The following is a 20,725-nucleotide window of genomic DNA, read 5'->3' as shown; positions in this document are numbered from 1 at the left end:
TTTTTTGGAGACAGTGATCTCGCTATCTAGCCCAAGCTGGTCTCAAACTTCTGACTTCGAGTGATCCTCTCGCTTTGGCCTTCCAAAGTGCTGGTGTTACAGGTGTGAGCCACCATGCCCGGCCAAAATCTGTATTTTTGAAAGCTTTTCAGATGAGTCTTATAACCCACTGAGTTTGGGAAACAGTGGTTTGCTGTTTATTACATAGGTGCTTGAGAAAGTTATTTCTCCTTATGTCTATCCATGATGCAGATTATGGTTGGAAGTAACCTGTTATATCCAGATACAGTATTGAACCAATTCAGGGTAAGTGAATGGGGTGGGCCCATGACTACCATGGAAAGTTCTGGAGGTGGTTACAGGGTGCCATAATTGTGCACTTCCCAATAATATCATTCAATAAAGATTTGTGATGATCTTTATTCGGGCCAGGCCTATCTGGCAGTTCCCACAGATCAGAAATCATGTTACATTTCCATAGCATGAATCAGAGAGCCATAAAATTGTGCTCTTGGAATGGTCTTAAGATTTCTAGGCTAATCAACTGCAGCACCAAGTCACGGTACCTCAGTTCTCCCAGCAAATATGCTGGATGAGTGGTCACATGTGTGCAAGGTCTCAACAAGGCAGAAACTAAGAAGAAGGAATTATATGTATTATGGGTTAAGAAGGTGAATCTATAATGGCAGAATTGGAGGGAGGCCAGAATACATTAGCATTCTGTTCCCTGTGGTCTTATAGGAGAAAGATTCAAGGTGAAAATTTGCTTTTTAAAACTGATATGCATAATCGGTTTTGCTATAGGTTAGCAGGCAAATTCCACTGTTGGGTATACACAGCTCCAACGTAAAATTTAGCTGCCTGGTGCCTTTGAGGCCAAGTGTATTATCTAATGACTTCCAAGGCATTTGCAAATGAGTAACTTCAGGGAAGCATCTTCACCTTGGCTACCAGGTCTGGGAGAGCACATTCTACTCCTTTCCATGCATTTGGTAGAGTACACCTGGAATTCGGCGTGGTTTGTAAGTAACAAGCATTTCACTACAATATTTCTCCCCTCTAGATACAGGTAGGTTACCCCAGGAGAATAAATTAAATCAACACCTGTGCTAAGGAACAGACAACCCCTAAAGACACCATTGATCCCAATTTCCATGTTCCACCTATCAGGGTTAAAGCAATAATGCTCCTGGTTTGGTTTCATCACACTAAACATCCAACGTTTGTAGTCCTGACAGTAAAGCCTGTGCCAGAATTAGCAAAAAGGATGCAAAATTGCTCGTGAGCATAGGAGATGTGTAGTTTCTACATAAAAAGTTTTCTGGGTTAGGTGAGGTTTTTGCCCCTTGCAAACAATGGCATGTGAGCACATCCATTTTCAGAAAAGAATAGCAAATAGTTTTGTAAAGTACAAAATGTTTTAAAAAGAAAAGGATTGCCTTCTTGCAATAAATGGATATGAAGCATGAGAATGTCTTCTAAAATGACTTCGTCTTGATGGAGGTGTGGGACAGGCCTTATCAACATCCTCAGCGGTTCTTAATATATGAGAGTATTTATAGAATTATTGAGACAAACGTGCTGATCTGGGAATAACTCTTTTCGCCATGGTAATATGTAAAAGAAAAAAAAATCAGAATGAACTTTCTTCTATCTACCAAAGAAATAATTTAAATGCTGTAGGTAAAGCAAAACCTTACAGTTTTGAAAGGCTGTCAGTGTTTTCACTATAAATGACCCATTTTCTGTGGTTTGTAACTCGCTGCCATACACAATTTGCTCCAGGCTAACATACTCGCCCTATTTCATTCAAAGGCTTCAGTTTCAATTGATTCAGTCATGAACTAATGCAAAAATGAGAAGGCTGGTTGTTCTGATATGAGGAGTAAATCTGAGGCTTTGTTTCTAATCAATATTAACTGACCACTTTAGGGTTTATGAAGAAAAGAACCCCTTCCACAAGAGGGCAATTGAAAGGGTACACTGGGATCCTGCAATCATTCCTTTTTTATGAGAAATTTCACTATGGATGTGTGACAGGGTCTGTAAAAAGCCTGAGGTTTGTGGCAGAATGTTTACAGGCAACCCTGGGAAGCTTCCAGAGGACCTGGTTCATGGAATAGTACTCTGTTTTTTATATCAGCGGTTGAGTTTTCAACTTGAACTTGACATCTTACACAGAAAATGCCTCTGCATTAATTAAACTAAGTTTTGTGGCTTGTGGCTGCTTGTATACAAGCATTCAAAAGTTCATAGCAATGTCACATTTATTGGCCATATGAATGTAAATGATTATTCTGGAAATTTGGAGAGAGACAGCTTTAGGAGGTGGGATTTAAATGTAAACCCAGTTCATAGTACTAAATTTCTGGGATAGATTTTCAATTTTTTTTCTTTCTTTTACTCTTTATTCCATCTCAGAGTGCGGAGCTCTCCCGCTCCTTCAGAGGAGAGCTTTTGAAATAATTGGAAATGTACTGTAGGACATTTCCTTCCAGATTTTGCATGAATGCATTAACCAATAACATGGCCTTATTATGAAGTTACATGGTAACGCCTTCAGTTTTGCCCATGGAAATTAATTATGTGGGCTCTCCGAGTCCCTTCTGGGTAAAAATGCAGACCTGCATTCAAAAGCACACTTTTAATCTAAAATGAGAGTCAGATGCTATTGAAACTGCATTTTGGCCCAGGGAGCAGTAAAAGTCCCACAATACCTTTTGCAACCACAGGGTGAAAACCCTAGTGCCTCGGCCAATTTCCAAATGGTGTAATCCCATTTCTCCACTTGCCTAATATTTCCTCTGCCGTTCCAAGTGGAAGAGAAGGTCACTTCCTAGCTTTTAGGGTTTTAGTAGATTAGAGAGTAATACTCTAGATTAATTAGTGAGACATTTGGCACACAACATCGCTGATGTATTTGCTGGCCAGTGGTGATGTGAAATAGCAACTAATTCTGCTTTTGTAAATGTTAATGTATAATGATTTAGCAAATCTCAACTTAAAAGCCGCACTTCAAATATAAGCCTAATTTTATCCATTCGTTGGATAAAGGATCCACTCAAAAAAACATGTCCTTGTTAGAAAATGAAAATAAACATTCTGAAGTGTGTGGTTATGTAGGGGCGGTGCACGTGTTATGGGGGGAGGGGGGTCTGAAAATAAGGATCAGTTTAGCACATTTAGCCATGGAGAAATTCTTATTCAGTTAAGATAATCCTAGCCTTCGGCTCTGAAAATGGCTCAAATTGTTGTTTCAAATGGTTGTGGCTACTAAGAACAACTCGTCTATCCAGATGACATGAAGAAATGAAGATGCACGTGTTCTGGCAAGGCAGCTTCTATTCCTGGGCAGCTCTTTGCCATGTGGAGTTATAAGCACACACACAGGTGTTAGCCGGTCCCAACTACGACATGAACTGAAATGGTACAGCAATGGGATGAAGATGGTTTCTGCACCTGTGAGCTGGAAGTCATCACCTGTTCCACTGTGGCAGTTGGCCTGGTCGTCATCACATTCATCCACTGGGTTCCCGTTGGGAGTGGTTGGTCCAGCTGTAGGGGCTGAAACAAGATCCAGGGATTATTATCTCACACCTTGGAAATGTATTCTCAAGCCTCTGGCTGTTAGATCTGCTAACGCTTATGCAGAAAACTTTAATCTGCGGTAAGAAGGCCAGGGGCATGCATGGTTTGCCTCTCTTTCAGGAGCTAGATATACTTGGATTCTGCAGAATGTATAATAGCAGAGCCTGCTTTGTTTTGGTATTTGATTCATATCTGCTGAGTAGAGTTGGCTGCCTTAGCATTTTATACATTGTTATCTACATAAACATCCTTCTTCTGAAAAGCTCTTGAGTTCTCACTAGTTATTTATTCAGGACCCTGGAGTTGAGAACTTTGAAGATACAGATTTTGCTTGAAATGTTTTCCCTTTCATTTTCGAGGTGTTAGAGCACTCACTTGTCATAAATTCTTTTATATTCTTAGTACTGACTAAGTTTGCTAAGTTTATATTATGATTCTTCCCCGAAGGGAGTCAACATTCACATTTAATGCAAAAGTGCTTTTTAAAACCAAACCAAACAAAACAAACAAAAAACAGTGATTCCATTTCTCTTTAAGTAGCTTCTCAAACTGTGAGCTCTCTCTCCAGGGCAGGTGTGTGACAGACGTTGTCTCAGATATCCCGGGGTCATTTTACATGAACTCTCATAGGACTGCATTCCACTATTCACAGGTATTCCTATATCTCTGAATTTGCAGTTGAAAGGTATCCAACATTAATCAAAGACTGCTTTTGAAGTCCTTTAAATTTCGTTCAGCTATTTTTTTTCAGCCTGTTACTCATTTTTGCAATCTGTTTAATATTTTACAGTTTTTGGCATTACATTTCACTTTATAAGACTTGAGATAATGGATAGTTCTCATGATGTCTGAGAACCATACAAGATGTTGGTGGTGGGGGCTGTTCTCTCCTGGCCAGTAGGAATGTGTCAGTAACTGCCACTTTCTCAGTAAAAATTTGACATTCTTTGAATGGTGCTGAAACACCAAGCAGAGTTATGGCACATGGAGAAACAGAGCTAAGTTTCAGCTTCTTCAATGGCCCAAAGACACGCACCAGTAATAACTAAGAAGTTACCATGTGCAAATAACATACATGCCATTCAGGCCTGCAATCCAGACTTTTTTGAAAAACACATACACCCGTGTTCTGGCCTCTATTTATTGCTCTCATTGAATCAGTAGTATCTCCTCTGGCAAGCCAGACAGTTGTCTTTCTTCCCTAAGCTCTCCTTGCTCTTGATAATGTGCTACCTTTAAGTATTTAAAACTCTATTCATTTTGCTGATTTTTCTGCATTCATCAAGCTGTTTCTAAAGGAGGAGTTCCACATTATAAATGGCCTGAGGTAGTGGCTAGCTAGATTCACTAGATACAATGGAAAAAAAAAGAGGAAGTGAATGATATGTATGGTCCAGTTTTACTATTTGAAAATATATTATCTTCTGGAGTTCTTTATTTCTTTTTTCTTTTTTTGATTTGGAGTTTCGCTCTTGTCACCCAGGCTGGAGTGCAATGGCGTGATCTCAGCTCACTGCAACCTCCGCTTCCCTGATTCAAGAGATTCTCCTGTCTCAGCCTCACGAGTAGCTGGGATTACAGACGTGAGCCACTGCACCCGGCCTGTGGTTTTTTATTTCTTAAATATAAGTGCTAGCACCTAGGACAGACACTCCTGGGAGGCTGGAGTGGACTGCATCTTTCTCCTGCATTCCCTTAGGTGTCTCCCCTAGAACAAGGCACAGAGTAGATGTTTAATAAGGGCCTGTTACTTATTGGTGAAAAGAAAAGCATTTCTTTTCACCAATCATATCAAAAAGCTTTGACATTACTTTCCCCAGATGTTTGTTTCACATATGGCCCAGGGCAATGTCCTCACTTTTGTGAGTGCTTGGAAACATCTGTAGGCAAATCCCTTCACCGATCATTTCTACCTCACTACAGAAGTGACACTAGAGAGTGGAAGCTCTAACTTCCCAATGAGTCCTCCTTGCCTGCTGCCTAGACAGGGCTGACTTGTCAAGACAGGGGAATTGCAATAGAGAAGGCGTTTAATTCATGCAGAGACAACTGTATGGGAGATAGGGGTTCTATTATTACTTGGGGTTGAGGTTTTGAAGGATAATTTGGTGAGTAGGGGTTGAAAAGTGGCAGGTGCTCATTGGTCAGGTCTGAGATGAAATCACAGGGAGTTGAAGGTGTCCTATTGTGCTGAGTCAATTTCTGGTGGGGACACAAGGCAGGACGAGCCAGTTGATCGATTTGGGTAGTGCCAGCTGATCCATCAACTACAGGGTCTGCAAGATATCTGAAGCCCTGATCTTAGATTTTACAACAGTGACATTATCCCCAGGAGCAATTTGGGGAGGTTCAGAATCTTGCAGCCTCCAGCTACATGACCCCTAAACTATAATTTCATTTTTTCCCCCTAAACCATAATTTCTAATTTTGTGGCTAATTCGTTAGCCTTGCAAAGGCAATCTAGTACCCAGGCAAGAAGGGGGTTTGTTTTGGGAAAGAGCTGTTATTGTCTTTGTTTCAAAGTTAAACCATAAGTTCCTCCTAGAGTTAGTTTGGCCTACGCCCAGGAATGAACAAGGACAGCTTGGAGGTTAGAAGCAAGATGGAGTCAGTTAGGTCAGATCTCTGTCACTGTCATCACGTTCTCATTACAATTTTTGCAAGGGTGCTTTCAAAACTTCCAGCAGGCCATCTCTTCAACCCTCCATTCACTCCACCTCCTAAATCAGCATCGCCTTCCAGAATGGAGGCTACAGATTTCACATCCTGAGAGCAGACTCCCTTTCCAGATGACCACGTTTCTCTGTGAATTGAACGAACGCATCTGCAGTGAATGGAGTTCACCCGTCCCTTCTTTTTCTTGGCATCCTTTGCCAAAGTGCTGGCACATGGACATTCTTGGTCTGTGTTGCTAGTGCCTGGATAATTTAGGTGTCTGGGGCATGACTACAGATATGGAAACAACTACACAGTAAAGAATGGGAGAAAATGGCCTGCTTTTAAATAAACACATTGAAAAAGTAGCTATGAATGATTCAGGAGTATGGTGATTGATAGCTGAAGATTCTGTCATGCATAAGTAAAGTTTTATGGTATTTAATGTGCTCAGGAATATAATTATATTTGGTAGCTCAAGACACAAATAATTTTAAAATTGCAAGAAGGTGACATTAAAAAGCATTCTTCAAAACAACTGTGAGCATATATGCTCGGCTGATTAACATCTGGATGCCAACAATAGTCATTCTTGAAGCTAGGCTGGAGCAAGACCTCTATGGGGATAGAAAAACTGGTGTAGGTTACTCATTTATGTCCAAATCTAAGGCAGATGGGGATTCTAGTGCATAAATATATTAAACGGTACAATAACCAACTCAAAACATTCATTTCATTCATTATATGTTCAAAGAGAGTGCAGCCATGGGGTCAGTGTGTGGACTGAATTTGTACTTGATATGACCTTCATATAATAATCTAAGTGTAGGCAGTAACGTCACTCTACTTTCAGACACGTTGTCTCATGTAAAGTTCTGTTTCTCTGCAGCAGCCTAAGATATTCATCCAGGATAATGTCTTGATGTCTTAGTCTGTCAAAGGCTGCTTTCTGTTTCTATGTGCTGGTAATCAACACTGCAGACAGAAACTGGATCAGATATCGACCTTTAAATAATATTTAAAAGGCAAAAGTGGTTGCCAGGGGTTGAGGGAAGTTGCCTGCTTACTGGGTAAGGGGTTTTCCTCTGGAGTGATGGAAATATTTTGGAACTAGAAAGAGGGGAGTTGGTACAACTGAACTGTAAATGTGCTAAACGCCACCGAGTTGTGGTGAATTTTATGTTATGTGAATTTCAACTCTATAAATTATCTCTTTTTTTTAAGTAAAGACAGACAATCTCATATAATCCAAGGAGAGTCATGCAAACAACCCAAGACAAAAGCAGGACTGTGAAGGTGCTGCCTCGTGACATGTGTTAGAGCTTTGAGCCTCACTGATGGGCAGGCACCGAGATATGGGGCCTCCCAAGGGAAAAGGTAGGCAATTTGCAAAGGCACCATCGGGGCATAAACGCATGGAAGAGGAAATTTAAAAAGGAATGAGAAGTAACTCTGGAGATCATAATTACCTTCCACTTCACAGCCCAGCAGCTCCATTCTGAGCCCCAGTCCGCCATGAGTGGCTCTCTCGGGGTAGATCCTGATGAATCGCGTGGAGAGAGCTGGAAAAGTCCGCAGCTCAGGTGTGTCATAGTTGTTGTTGCCCTCAAAAGACTGTGAAGCATGAAAAACACAGGGCATTAAGAAAAAAAATAGTGTTCCCTTTTAGCAACTGTTTCTTCCCTCCATCAGGACTCTGAATAGGGCAGAGAAATAGGCTTCATTCTACCACTTTGTAAATGGTGGGCATCTCTTTCATAAATGAGAAAGGAAACAACAATGAAAGCTTCTCTAAGAAGTGATGGCATTTATTTATTTATTCATTATTATTATTTTTTGAGATGGGGTCTCACTCTGTCGCCCAGGGAGGAGTGCAATGGTGCAATTGCACCTCTCTTCGGTCTCACCCTCCCTGGGCTCAGTGATCCTCCCACCTCAGCCTCCTGAGTAGCTGGGACTACAGGCACCCACCACCATGCCTAGCTAACTTTTGTATTTTTTGCAGAGATGGGGTTTCACCATGATGCCCAGGCTGGTCTTGAACTTAGGGGCTTAAGTGATTCACTTGCCTCAGCCTCCCAAAGTGCTGGGATTACAGGCGTGCGCCACCATGCCCAGCTAATTTTTTGTGGAGACAGGGTCTCACCATGTTGCCCAGGCTGGTCTCAAACTCCCGGCTGCAAGAGATTCTCCTGGCTTGGCCTCTCCAAGTGCTGGGATTACAGGTGTGAGCCACTGCTCCTGGCATGAGTTGGCACCTCTTTTGAAGTGTGTTCCTAGCTTGAAGTCCCTGTGACAGTTTTCAGGAGCGTGGCCACCCACTGCCAGTGCTGCTACTGGCTTAGTTTCCTTTTCACATGCCCAGATAGATCAAAATCCTTTCTGGAATTCTGAGAAGATGGAGCAACGACTAGCCCTGTTTTCCGTTTCAAGAAATGGATGAGCCTCCTTGTGTCCTCTTGTCCAGCATAATTCTTAATCCCATTCCAAATGGGAGAAGGCAGAGGGGGAGGAGGAAAAGAAAATTGTCTCATCATAAGGAATGTCCTTTAGATATCAAACATTGCATGACGTTTGATAGAGTAAGGCATTGTTCTAACTGCTTAAAATCTATTAATTCATTTAATCCTCAGAACTACTCATTTTGTCATCTTCCTATAATATTGAAAAACCATAAAAGTTTCTCAGTTGTTTCTATAGAACCTAATCTACGATTCCTAACACACCTTTCCACTGAAAAAAATCTCTAAGGTGAAAAAGAAAACCGATAAAATGGTCCATTTTAGAGCAGCACTTTTTTTTTTTCTTGAGACAGAGTCTCGCCCTGTCACCCAGGCTGGAGTGCAGTGGCGTGATCTTGACTGTCTGCAACCTGCGCCTCTCGTGCTCAAGTAATTCTCCTGTCTCAGCCTCCCAAGTAGATGGGATTGCAGGTGCACACCAATATGTCCAACTAATTTTTGTATTTTTAGTAGAGATGGGGTTTCACCATGTTGGCCAAGCTGGTCTTGAACTCCTGACCTCAAGTGATCTGCCTGCCTTGGCATCCCAAAGTGCTGGGATTATAGGCATGAACCACCATGCCTGGCCACGTATTTTTTAACTATTCAGAGATTTTAAAAACATGTTACATTTAATTTTCCAAATGAAGGTAAATTCTCCATGAGGTACATTCTATATTATGGTCCTTTTACAGACAAGGAAACTGAGGCACAGAGTTGTCAAGTCATTTGCCCATGGCCATACACACAGCAAGTGGCAGAGCCAGGACTCAAATCTAGGTGGTCTTAACTGGCGCCCTTAACCACACCACGATGATGCCTCTGCCCTTACAAGCCATCTAGTCCAGTCTCCTCATTTATTTATTTATTTTTTTAGAGACAGAGTCTCGCTCTGTCACCAAGGTTGGAGTGCAGTGGTGCGATCTCAGCTCACTGCAACCTCTGCCTCCAGCTCACTGCCTCTGCTTCACTGCAACCTTGAAGATAACCTTCAAGCGATTATCTTGCCTCAGCCTCCAGAGTAGCTGGGATGACAGGCACCCGCCACCATGCCTGGTTAATTTTTGTATTTTCAGTAGAGACAGGGTTTCACCGTGTTGGCCAGGCTGGTCTCGAACTCCTGACCTCAGGCGATATGCCCACCTCAGCCTCCCAAAGTGCTGGGATTACAGACGTGAGCCACCGAGCCGGCCCAGTCTCCTGATTTTAATAGATGAAAACACCATGGTCCAAGAAACATCTATGCCCAAGGCCACATATTTAGTTTCATTAATTTGTCTTTAATCTGATGCAAATTGGACTAGTAGACCTGGTAGATCAGATGGAGTGGCTGGCCGGCCCCAGGCCATGCCAGTCAGGAGTGGAGCCATGCCCAGTAGCTGTGTCAAGACATCAAAAAACAGCCTAATATGTGCTTGTTCAGTGGTGGAAATGTCATAACAAAACAGTGGAAGCATGTCAGTGAAGACAGATTGGGTAGGTTGCAACAGAATCAGCAGGTTTCTGAGTTCTAGAAGTAAATTAATTTGCCTTTTCCAACTCAGAAAAGCCTCTAGGAGTTTAAAAATGCATTGCTAATATAGGCCCGCCTCTTCCAATTAAAATTGCTTTCTTTTTTTTTTATCAAAAGTAAATTCACTATTGGGGTTCTGCACTCTTTATAGAACTGCAATTGCTGCCAGTAATTGAGACTCTGACACATATTATTGTTAGGCCCAATTAAGTTGTTGTCAGTAAGATACTAATTATAATGAAAATACCATTACTACATACGCAAGTTCTGTCTATGTTAACATACCTCCAAAGATCACAGGAGAAAAGCATTTATATCTATGGAATCCCAGGCTCATCTCTTCATTTTAACTTGAGCAAAGAATTAACACAATGTAAATACATTATAAAAGCTGTCAGTGCTGAGCTGGGAAGAATATTAGCAATGGAAACCCATATGGAACTAGGCTAACTGATATAATAAACTTACTTATGAATTCTTTGTGTTCTGTTGCTAATTATGTTTTAGAAGATGAGGACTTAGGGTGTTTGGACCTTCTCTCTGTTGCTAAAAAGTCTAGTTAATGCAAAGATTCTGATATAGCTTGCCCACTACACACTATTTTTGGGGTAGAGAGTGAGGAAAGGGCATTGAAAATTGAAATCCATCCAAGTGCTGTGGATTTCACAAAACAGAGTGCTCATTTTACTTTTACATAAAAGGTACTTGGCATCTTAAGAGGTAGCCTTCACTTGTAAAATTAAATATAGCATGTTTTAAAAATCTTCATATAATTAAAAACCATGTGCCGCTCTAAAATGGAAGATTTTCACCCATTTCTTTTTTTATCTTAGAGATTTTATTTCACTGGAAGGGTGTGTTAAGGAATCATAGATTAGGCTGTATATAAACAACGAAGAAGCTTTTATGGTTTTCAATATCATAGGAGGATGATAATGATGGATAGAATCATATTTTAGAAATAAACCCCAACACGTTCAACCAATCTTGAATTGAGTGTTTTGTGAAAGTTGAAAGATGTGTGTTGGCTTCTCATGGAATTCAGTGCTGGATTTACTACAGAAGAGTGATAGCTTTAGATCTGGTTGCAGACGCATGATTATATAGAGACAGGGAAGCACGTGATGCATCCTATCAAAAGCATATGGTGACTTGTTTTCTTTCTCTCTCAGAGCCCTAGTGTTGAAGAACATGTCACACCAGCACACGCCGCTGTCGCCAGCAGCAGGAAGTTGTTGATTTGCAGCATATTCACACTTTCTGATGCAGTCAGAGTTCACTGCTTCTCAGAAAAGATCCACTCAGAAGGGAACTCCAGTTTCTGATTTTTTTTTTACTTTTTCTTCCCCCCAAACAAGGCACAAAAGGGGAAAATGAACTGGAGACAACAAAAAAGGTAGCTGCACAGAGAGATAAATATAACACTGAAAATATTTTAGAAACCCCAAGTTCAGGAAGGGAGTGATGGGAGAGAGATTCACATATTTCTGATGGCACCCAGCCCTGTCAGTGGCCTGCTGCGCTAGTGGTAGCCGGCGGTTTCCTTGGAGGCTTCACATCTGGAGGGAGTGGGAGCTGGTGGCACAGCCTGGCTTCTTTGCTGCCTACAATGCCTCTGGCCTGAGTCACTATATTAAGCCAAATTCCCACACTTGTTTAGAGAGGGAGTGAGGGTAATATTCCCTTCAATAAGCTAAAATCTGTTTTTCACAAGAGGAGTAGGTCCTGGCCAAAGAAGGGATGGAAAGGCTAAGACCAAAAGGTCAATTGTGTTGGTACGAGAAATATCATTGCTGAATATAATTTCCACACTGCACACAGAACTTAAACTGCTGGTTGTCTGTAGGTTGGTCCATATTTGAATCCTAAACCAGCTTCTGGGCCATCTAGCACACTCCAGGGTATCCTTTCCAAGTTGCTGTTGTATGCTCGCAAATAAATTTAGCCATCACTCTAAGTAAAATATAATGACTGAAGCAGATCTGTTTGGTTGAAAAAATTATACCGTGCATTTTGGTGAATGTTGGAATATTTTTGTGTTGAGATTTCCTTTTCTTTTCACTGGATTATCAAAAGCCTACTGCATCTCAAAAGGGTTCAATGTGTAAAGAAATATACTTAAAGCCAGGCACGGTGGCTCACGTCTGTAATCTCAGCACTTTGGGAGGCCGAGGTGGGCGGATCATGAGGTCAGGAGATTGAGACCATCCTGACTAACATGGTGAAACCCTCTCTCTACTAAAAATACAAATATTAGCTGGCTGGTGGCAGGCACCTGTAATCCCAGCTACTCGGAAGGCTGAGGTAGAATGACTTGAACCCAGGAGGCGGAGCTTGCAGTGAGCCGAGATTGTGCCACTGCACTCCAGCCTGGAACACGGCGAGACTCCATTTCAAAAAAAAAAAGAAATATACTTAAGCATTATTCACAATAGCTAAAGGTGGCAGCAACTCAACTGTCCATCAGTGGGTGAATGGATAAACAAAGTGTGGTATAAACAGACAATGAATATTATCCAGCCTTGTGAAGGATGGAAATTCTGACACAATGCTAACAACACCGATGGCCCGTGAAGGCATTATCCTAAGTGACATAAAGCAATCACAAAAAGACAAATACAGTATGAGGTCCCTAAAATGGTTTGAATTCACAGAGATAGAAAGTGGAGGTGGTCACCAGAGACTCGGGGCAGGGGTCTGGGAGTTGTTGCTTAATTGGTATAGAATTTCAGTTTTGCAAGATGAGAAAGTTCTAGAGATTGGTTGCACAATATACACACACTTACCACTGTTGAACTGCACACTAAAAAGGTTAAGATGGGAAATTGTATATTATGTGTATTTTATCACAATTAAATTTTTTTTTTTTTTTTTTTGAGACAGAGTCTCACTCTGTTGCCCAGGCTAGAGTGTAGTGGTGCGATCTTGGCTCACTGCAACCTCCGCCTCCCGGGTTTAAGCAATTCTCCTGCTTCAGCCTTCAGAATAGCTAGGACTACAGGCACATGCTGCCACACCCTGCTAATTTCTTGTATTTTAGTAGAGACGGGGCTTCACTTTGCTGTCCAGGCTGGTCTCCAACTCCTGAGCTCAGACAATGAGCCTGACTCAGCCTCCCAAAGTGCTGGGATTACAGGCCTGAGCCACCGTGCCCGCGCCTGGCCCACAATTAAAATGTATATAAAAAAACAAAGCACTTAAACTACAGGTAGGTGAGAGACGGGGGAAGGGCAGACCCAAATGACTGAGTGGTGTCTGCAAGGGATTCTGAGCACTGGCTGGATAGCTGCTGTCAGCCCCTGGCTTCCCTGTCTCCTGTCTGCCTGTTGAGCTGTCCCTCCTTCCCTCCAGGCAGAGAATGGGACCAGGAATGCAATTCTTTTGCATGTGATCTCAGACATCGCTTTTCATGCCATATTCCAGTCTTCCTAGAATCAAGGATCTTACTGACCCCGTGACACACCTCCTCTGATGTCCTGGCTGGAAGGGAATAAGAAGAAGCCCTTCACTTTGGAAGGCCGAGATGTGCAGATCACCTGGTCGGGAGTTTGAGACCAACCTGACCAACATGGGGAAACCCCGTCTATACTAAAAATACAAAAAATTAGCCTGGTATGGTGGCACATGCCTGTAATCCTAGCTACTCGGGAGGCTGAGGCAGGAGAATCACTTGAACCTGGGAGGCGGAGGTTGCAGTGAGCAGAGATGGCGCCATTGCACTCCAGCCTGGGCAACAAGAGTGAAAACTCTGTCTCAAAAAAAAAGGAAAAAAAAAAGAAGCCCTTCCTCAGGAGAATGCCAGAGGCCCTTGATTGAAATTAAGGACGCGAGGGACGACTTCCTGCCAGTCCCCAGCCCTCACCTTTGCCTTGCGTTTGCTGTCGTCCATGATCATCTTCCAGTCGGAGCCATTGTTGCTGTATCCGATCTTGAACTTCCTCATGAACACCTTGTTCTCTCGGTGCTTCCCACCCTGAATGATGATGCCCCTCACGATCTTCTCCTCCCCCAGGTCTATTTGGAGCCACTCATTGACGTAGGAATGAGGTGCGGGTGGCAGTGCCCAGCCGGAGCGACTGGTTACCAGGCGGATGTTTTCAGGCATCCAGTTTCTGTCCCCTTGGTTGGATGATGTGATCTGGGAGTCAGAAATAAGTCCAGACACCATACCCAACATTCCGGAGCAAGGATAATCTGGGAGGTGAAATGAAATAGATAATGCAAAATGATTTTCTGGGCGACTCCATGCTAAGAAAGAAAATACAACATATGGAATAAAGACATGACTTTGTACCCAATCAATTTTCAGTCTCTGGATTATTTTACAGTAACTCTTCCCTCCCTCAAACTTTCCTCCTGCGCTGTCAGAATTCCCGTCTCTACACTCACATCCCAGTAAGGCGAATCTTCAATAAAAGATACATTCCCCCCGCTATGAGGTCTTCTAAGTTTAGTATTCATATTTCAATCTCTTTGGTATCCAGAATTTATCCCTGGATCAAGTACTGGCCCTGCTTCAGAGAAGTTCATAGTTTGTGATGGATTGGAGATACGCATAGAAGTTATTCCAACAGCAGGAAAGTTGCTAAAACGAAGGTAAAGAGACAGTGATGCAGAGGTAAAGAGAAGAAATGCATGACTTAGCCTGCAAGGGTAAGAGAGGACCTCCCAGGGCAGGTGACGATTGAATTGAGTGTGGAAGAACAGTGACCACGATCCCCTGCAACCCTTCTCCCCACCCGTATTTCTAATTGCATTGGGGACTTTCCACAAGAATGTCTCATTGTCATCTCAAATGTACCATCAGCAGACTAAGACAGTCCTTTCCCTGGATACTGCATCCTTTCACTGAACCCTGTCTTTTAATTGGTGGCATCACCAATCATCCAGTTCCTGCCTAGTCATCTTGTCATTTCCATTTGGCTGCCAAATCCTGTTGTGTTTTTGTTAAGTAAAGGAAAGCAACAAAACCCTTGTCGCCTCCTTCCTTTCTTCTGGATTTATCCCGAGCCGAGCGCTCTGGCCAGGGTGCTACATGAGCTCTTGGTTGGCCTCCCAGACCCCACTCTGAATCTCCACTATACCAACTGCTATCTAACTTTTCAGAAAATGTTGTTTTAACCATGTCATTCTCATCCTCAAAAATCTTCACTGCTAAGAGAAAGAAGCCCGACACAAAAAGGACAAATATGGTCTGATTCCACGGATATGAGTAGCCTATCACAGATCAGTCAGATTCATAGAGACAGAAAGCAAAATGGTGGTTGCCAGGGCTTGGGGGAAACGGAGATTGGGAGAGTTAATGTTTCATGGGTGCAGAGTTTCAGTCTGAGACGATTATAAAATTCTGGAAATAAAGTGCACAGCAATGTGACTGTATTTAATGCCACAGAACTGTACACTTAAAAATGTACAATGATAAAATGAAAATGGTTAGAAGTGGTTGAAAACTGTTAAAGCGGTAAATTTTATGTTATGTATGTTTTACCCCATAATATAAAAGAGAAATCTTTTGAAAATGTACCATGGTTTTCCATTACTGATGGGAAGATATCAAAACTTGATCTGGCGTTCAAGACCCTCATTTTGATTTCATCCCATTTGCCTCAGTTGATTTTCTATTACTGACAACACATCTCAGTTAACCAATTCTCTTCTCATACAGTATAGACGTCATCCTCATCATTGCCTTTGCTCAAAACCCAGCTTAAGACTCAAAAAAACTTTTCAAGCTACTCCAGCATTTATTCTGAGCTCTCCCATCTCAGAAATATGATGTAAGTAGCACAGAGCTCAGCATTCCACTGCTCTCTAAGGCTTCAAGATTGCTAGTGATATACCCACAGCAAGATTGTAAGATCTTTGAAGGCAATGAACAGCACCATAGACCTTTTTATGTCTTCTAAAGCAGCCCAAGTAGCTTCTGAGCATAAGGAGAGCATCAGTCATTAATGAATTCAATGGTGGCTTAATGACAAAATGTCCAACACTCAATTATTTTCCTTTATAAACTGTATGTCCCAATCAAGAACATGTGCAGGAATGATAACCTATTTTTCTTTGAAGCAACTCAATTCTGCATAATGTAATAAAAGTTAGCCTAAAATATAACTACCCCTAAGTGAGAGGCAAACATCTAATGCAATTAAACTAAGTCCATGTTATCAGCTGAACCTTAAGAATTAACTACTCAGATACTTTCCACAAGAGTTCTATGGTCCAAATCACGTCATTTATTTACTCAGACATTCACTGCCTTCTTGTCTAGAAATTATGCAATGTCATTTTCAATCAGGCATGCAGGCCTTCCATATCATGTTCTTGCAAGGCCTCTCTCCCCATTCACTCCTTTAACCAGTGCCAATTGACATGAAGAACTTCCTTACTTCTGGGAGTCTGGAGGCTTTCTTTCTATTCCCTCAGCAAGGAATTCCCCATCATCTTACCCTTTCCATTATCTGAACTGCTTAAAATCCTGATCTGTTTTCGAATGCCACATCACTTACTTGGTTTTTCTATTTCTCTGTAACTAGACACAGTTTTCCATTTCTGGGCCTCTTCACACCACTTTATTTGCATGTCCCTTTTTTCTTTTTTTTTTTTTTTTTTTTTTTTTTGAGACAGAGTCTCACTCTGTCGCTCAGGCTGGAGTGTGTGGGGTGATTTCAGCTCACTGCAAGCTCCGCCTCCTGGGTTCACGCCATTCTCCTGCCTCAGCCTCCCGAGTAGCTGGGACTACAGGCACCTGCCACCATGAAAGGCTAAAGTTTTGTATTTTTAGTACAGAAGGGGTTTCAGCATGTTAGCTAGGATGGTCTCGATCTCCTGACCTTGTGAAGCCTGCCTTGGCCTCCCAAAGTGCTGGGATTACAGGTGTGAGCCACCGCGACTGGCCCCCAGGCTTTTTTTTATTTTATTTTTATTTTTTTAAGAGATAGGGTCTCTCTGTCACCCAGGCTGGAGTGGAGTGGTGTGATCATGGCTCACTGCAGCCTTGAACTCTTGGCCTCAAGCAATCCTCCTGCCTCAGCCTTCTGAGTAGCTAGGACTACATGTGGATGCTACCATGATTGGCTAATTTTTAATTTTTTTTGGTCTTGCTATTTTTCCAAGGCTGCTCTCAAACTACTGGGCTCAAAAGATCTTACCACCTTGGCCTCCCAAAATACTGTGGTTCCAGGTTTGAGCCACCACACCCGGCCCTCAAATGCTGATGAGCACATTTAGTTCTTTGGAATGCTGTTCTCTGCCTTCCCAGATTTTAACTTCTTTGAGGACATGAACTAAGTCATATTTTTCTGTTTTCTATGACTCTTCATGCCCTGTTTTATGCATAGTATTTGCTCAACAAATATTTGTTGAATGAATCAACTTAATACAATAAAAGGCAGCTGTCATTTTCCCAAGTGCCCTTTCCTGTAATTCAACCACAGTATTTGCTCCAGGCTGGGATCTGGAAACCAAGAATATAATCAGTCGGGATTAAAAAAAGATTTACAGAAACAATTTTACTAAGGGACTATGAAACTATAGTGCTAAAAATAGAGTGCCATTTTTTTGGCCACGGTGTTCATACCTGCCTGATTCCAAACAAGCTTTTAGAAAGGCAATGTTTAGCTGGTAATGGAGACCAGATGTTACCATTTGGAGGAAAACATAATTAACTTGAATACTGTAAGGAGAGCAGAACCGTCACCAGATTAATGCCCTTTTTCTAATGCAGACTCAGCTGGGGCATAGTTTCTGTGTTCACTGACATAGTGATGTCCTGCCCCTATTTAGCCAACATATCCATGGTGCAAAGTGAGACTTATTCCTTCCATATGGCTGCCTCATTAAAACAAAACAAACAAAAAAAAAAAAATGAAGAGGCAACTTGATTTACCTTTGACTGAAAACTATGTGACTCACTTTTAACAATAATTTGGAGAAAAATTACATTAACAATTAATTCAAGGTTTGAATGAGATGCTAGTGTTTAACTCTGTCCCTTCATAGCAGGCTGGTACAGGTCAGCCTGGTACAGGTCAAACCCTTTGGAAATAGTGTTGCAAGATTTAGCAAACAAACAACAAAGCAAGAAACAAGATTCCCAGTGAAATTAGAATTCAGAGAAATAATGAATGATTTTTTAGTATACGTATGTCTCAAATATTGCATGGGACATACTTACTGTGAAAAATTATGTCGTGTTTGTCTGCATCAAATTTAACTGGACATTTTGTATTTTACTTGGCAACCTTGTTGGGAAAGCTTAAGACCACTTTACGATGGAAGGGAGAAATTAGTTTTGTAATGGAGGATTGAGGTGGTTATTTTCAGTGATATTATTTTACAGTAAATCTCTGTACTCAGCTTTAATGGAAAAACTGAGGTATACTGGTAAATCCAATATCCAGTTAACCAATTTCCAAATAATGAGAAAGTAATAACTGTATTTGATGGGAGACCCTGAATGAGCATAATTTAATCTTTCCTTGATGACTCAGAAAGTACCTCTGGATATTATGGTGTCTGAGATCATCATTGTGAATTCTGATTGACTTAGGAGCACATGAATATGTGTTGAAGTGCCGGGTAACAGACTTCCGGTTAACAACAGAAGACAGCAGAGTTCACAGTGTGTTAAGCAGGCATCGTCCTACGTGATTTTCATCAATTTCCACCTCTGCCAAAATGATGAAGCCTACTTTGTCAAAATAATGAAAATGCCTTTCATCAATCACCTATAAAGCAGGATGGTTTGTTCTAATCTTATTTTCTTTATATCTCTATACGGTGACAAACTGAAGTTTCCAGGATTACTATATTTCCTTTTTCTTTTCCTTTTTTTTTTTTTTTTTTTTGAGATGGAGTCTTACTCTGTTGCCCAGGCTGGAGTGCAGTGGCCAGTGGCACGATCTCAGCTCACTGCAAGCTCCGCTTCCTGGGTTCACGCCATTCTCCTGCCTCATCTTCCTGAGTAGCTGGGACTACAGGTGCCCGCCACCGTGCCTGGCTAATTTTTTATATTTTTAGTAGAGATGGGATTTCACTGTGTTAGCCAGGATGGTCTCGATCTCTTGACCTCGTGATCTGCCCACCTCGGGCTCCCAAAGTGCTGGCATGAGCCACAGCGCCCAGCCCAGGATTACTATATTTCTAAAAAATAATTTCTGAATCAAAAAATTAGGGTAAAACTTGGGGCTCTAGTGGCTTTGGAAGCCAAGTGATGTGTTCAAGCAGTAACTTTTAATTAGGTAGGCTTAAACAAAATCCAGACTGAATTATGACTACTCGACAGGGTGAAAATTTGAGGTCCAGCCATTTGTTTCTCAGAAGGTTTGGATAGAACTGCACTTCATTCATTCAAAAGTAACCACCAAACATTTGTTATGTTCCAGGCATACAGGAAGGACACAACAGAAAATGAGGCAAACAGGTCCCCTGCTCTCCTGGACCATCTAGTCCAGCAGGGATATTGTAGTCCTCCTTTCATTAATCTCCACTCAAGGGGACTGTAGCCTCAAGAAAATGAAGATTATCTGCTTCTGATAATCAAGAAGAAAAAGTTGAAATTACTGTCTTATTAGAAGCTCTGCTCTTTGGGGCATATGCTAGGTTCAATGTATTGAGTGCCATGTACTATTTTAATCTAACGGGTACCATTTAATGAGCACTTACTTTAAGCCAGGGGTGTTCCAAATTTTCTTTCATTTACTCCTCATTATAGTTGCATTAAGGTGAACCTCACAGACCAGAAAATGGAGATCAGAGTGAGTTTCAATGTCTTACCCATGGTCGGTCATGCATACACTAAGTGGACAGTCCACAGTCAAGCCTGGACATGTCTGCCTACCTTCTGTCCATGTGACTATCATTGTAATGTGTTAGCCTCTCCAAAAACCTGCCTGTGGCAATTATTTGGAGACTAGAGCCATTTTACTAGAGAGAAAATATTTAAAAGTATAGTGGAGACCATGATTAAGAGACTAGCACTAGGAACTGAAAGGAAGCACCTTATTTGAAAAACGGCTACTTAATTATGTATAAAAATATTAGTATATGCTATTTTAGACATCTAAATTTACATAACTAGATCATTTAACTTTTCAAAAAATTGAACAAATTATTTACCTTCTTCGCTCACATTCCTAGAATTACCTCTCAGGGAAATCTTTGTGAAAATTAAAAGGACAGTTTAGGTATAAAAGAATTCTATTCAACTAAAAGGATATGACATAAATCTCTAAGAGCCTGGAAATTCAAAGTTTTGACTAACATGTTTGGAGTCTTTATGAAGTTTACCTCATTTTTTAAAATACAATGACATGAGATAAGGTTGAAGAAATGGGCCAGAAATTTCCACCCAAACCTCAAATGGCCTTATTTCTACAAATTTATGAATAACAGCACAAATTTGTCATGCTCTGAAAATGACCTAGAACTTTCTGTCATCTAACTGCTGATCGAAAATAAAGCCAAGGTT

General features: G+C 41.5%; 1 protein-coding gene across 7 annotated transcripts in view; it reads right to left on the bottom strand.

The window, feature by feature from the left end:
* Positions 1-20,725, bottom strand: part of NRP1 (neuropilin 1) — a 158,020-nt gene that overhangs the window by 22,100 nt on the left and 115,195 nt on the right. For 4 of the 7 annotated variants that reach the window (XM_017871626.1, XM_017871667.1, XM_017871637.1 and 1 more), the window contains exons 9-11: positions 14,120-14,451; positions 7,713-7,857; positions 3,460-3,564 (exon numbers count right to left, since the gene is read on the bottom strand). In XM_017871626.1, the coding sequence (XP_017727115.1) occupies positions 3,460-3,564; positions 7,713-7,857; positions 14,120-14,451 (582 nt within the window). Of the gene's footprint in view, positions 1-3,459; positions 3,565-5,600; positions 6,507-7,712; positions 7,858-14,119; positions 14,452-20,725 lie in introns of those variants that run through there. The other 3 variants (XM_017871658.1, XM_017871648.1, XM_017871686.1) reach the window with 2 other exon arrangements.

The sequence above is a fragment of the Rhinopithecus bieti genome, unplaced genomic scaffold, assembly GCF_001698545.2.
Source record: "Rhinopithecus bieti isolate Rb0 unplaced genomic scaffold, ASM169854v2 scaffold_763, whole genome shotgun sequence".
Classification (NCBI taxonomy): Eukaryota; Metazoa; Chordata; class Mammalia; order Primates; family Cercopithecidae; genus Rhinopithecus; species Rhinopithecus bieti.
The sequence above is the reverse complement of the archived record's forward strand: the minus strand, read 5'-3'. Positions and strand labels throughout refer to the sequence as shown.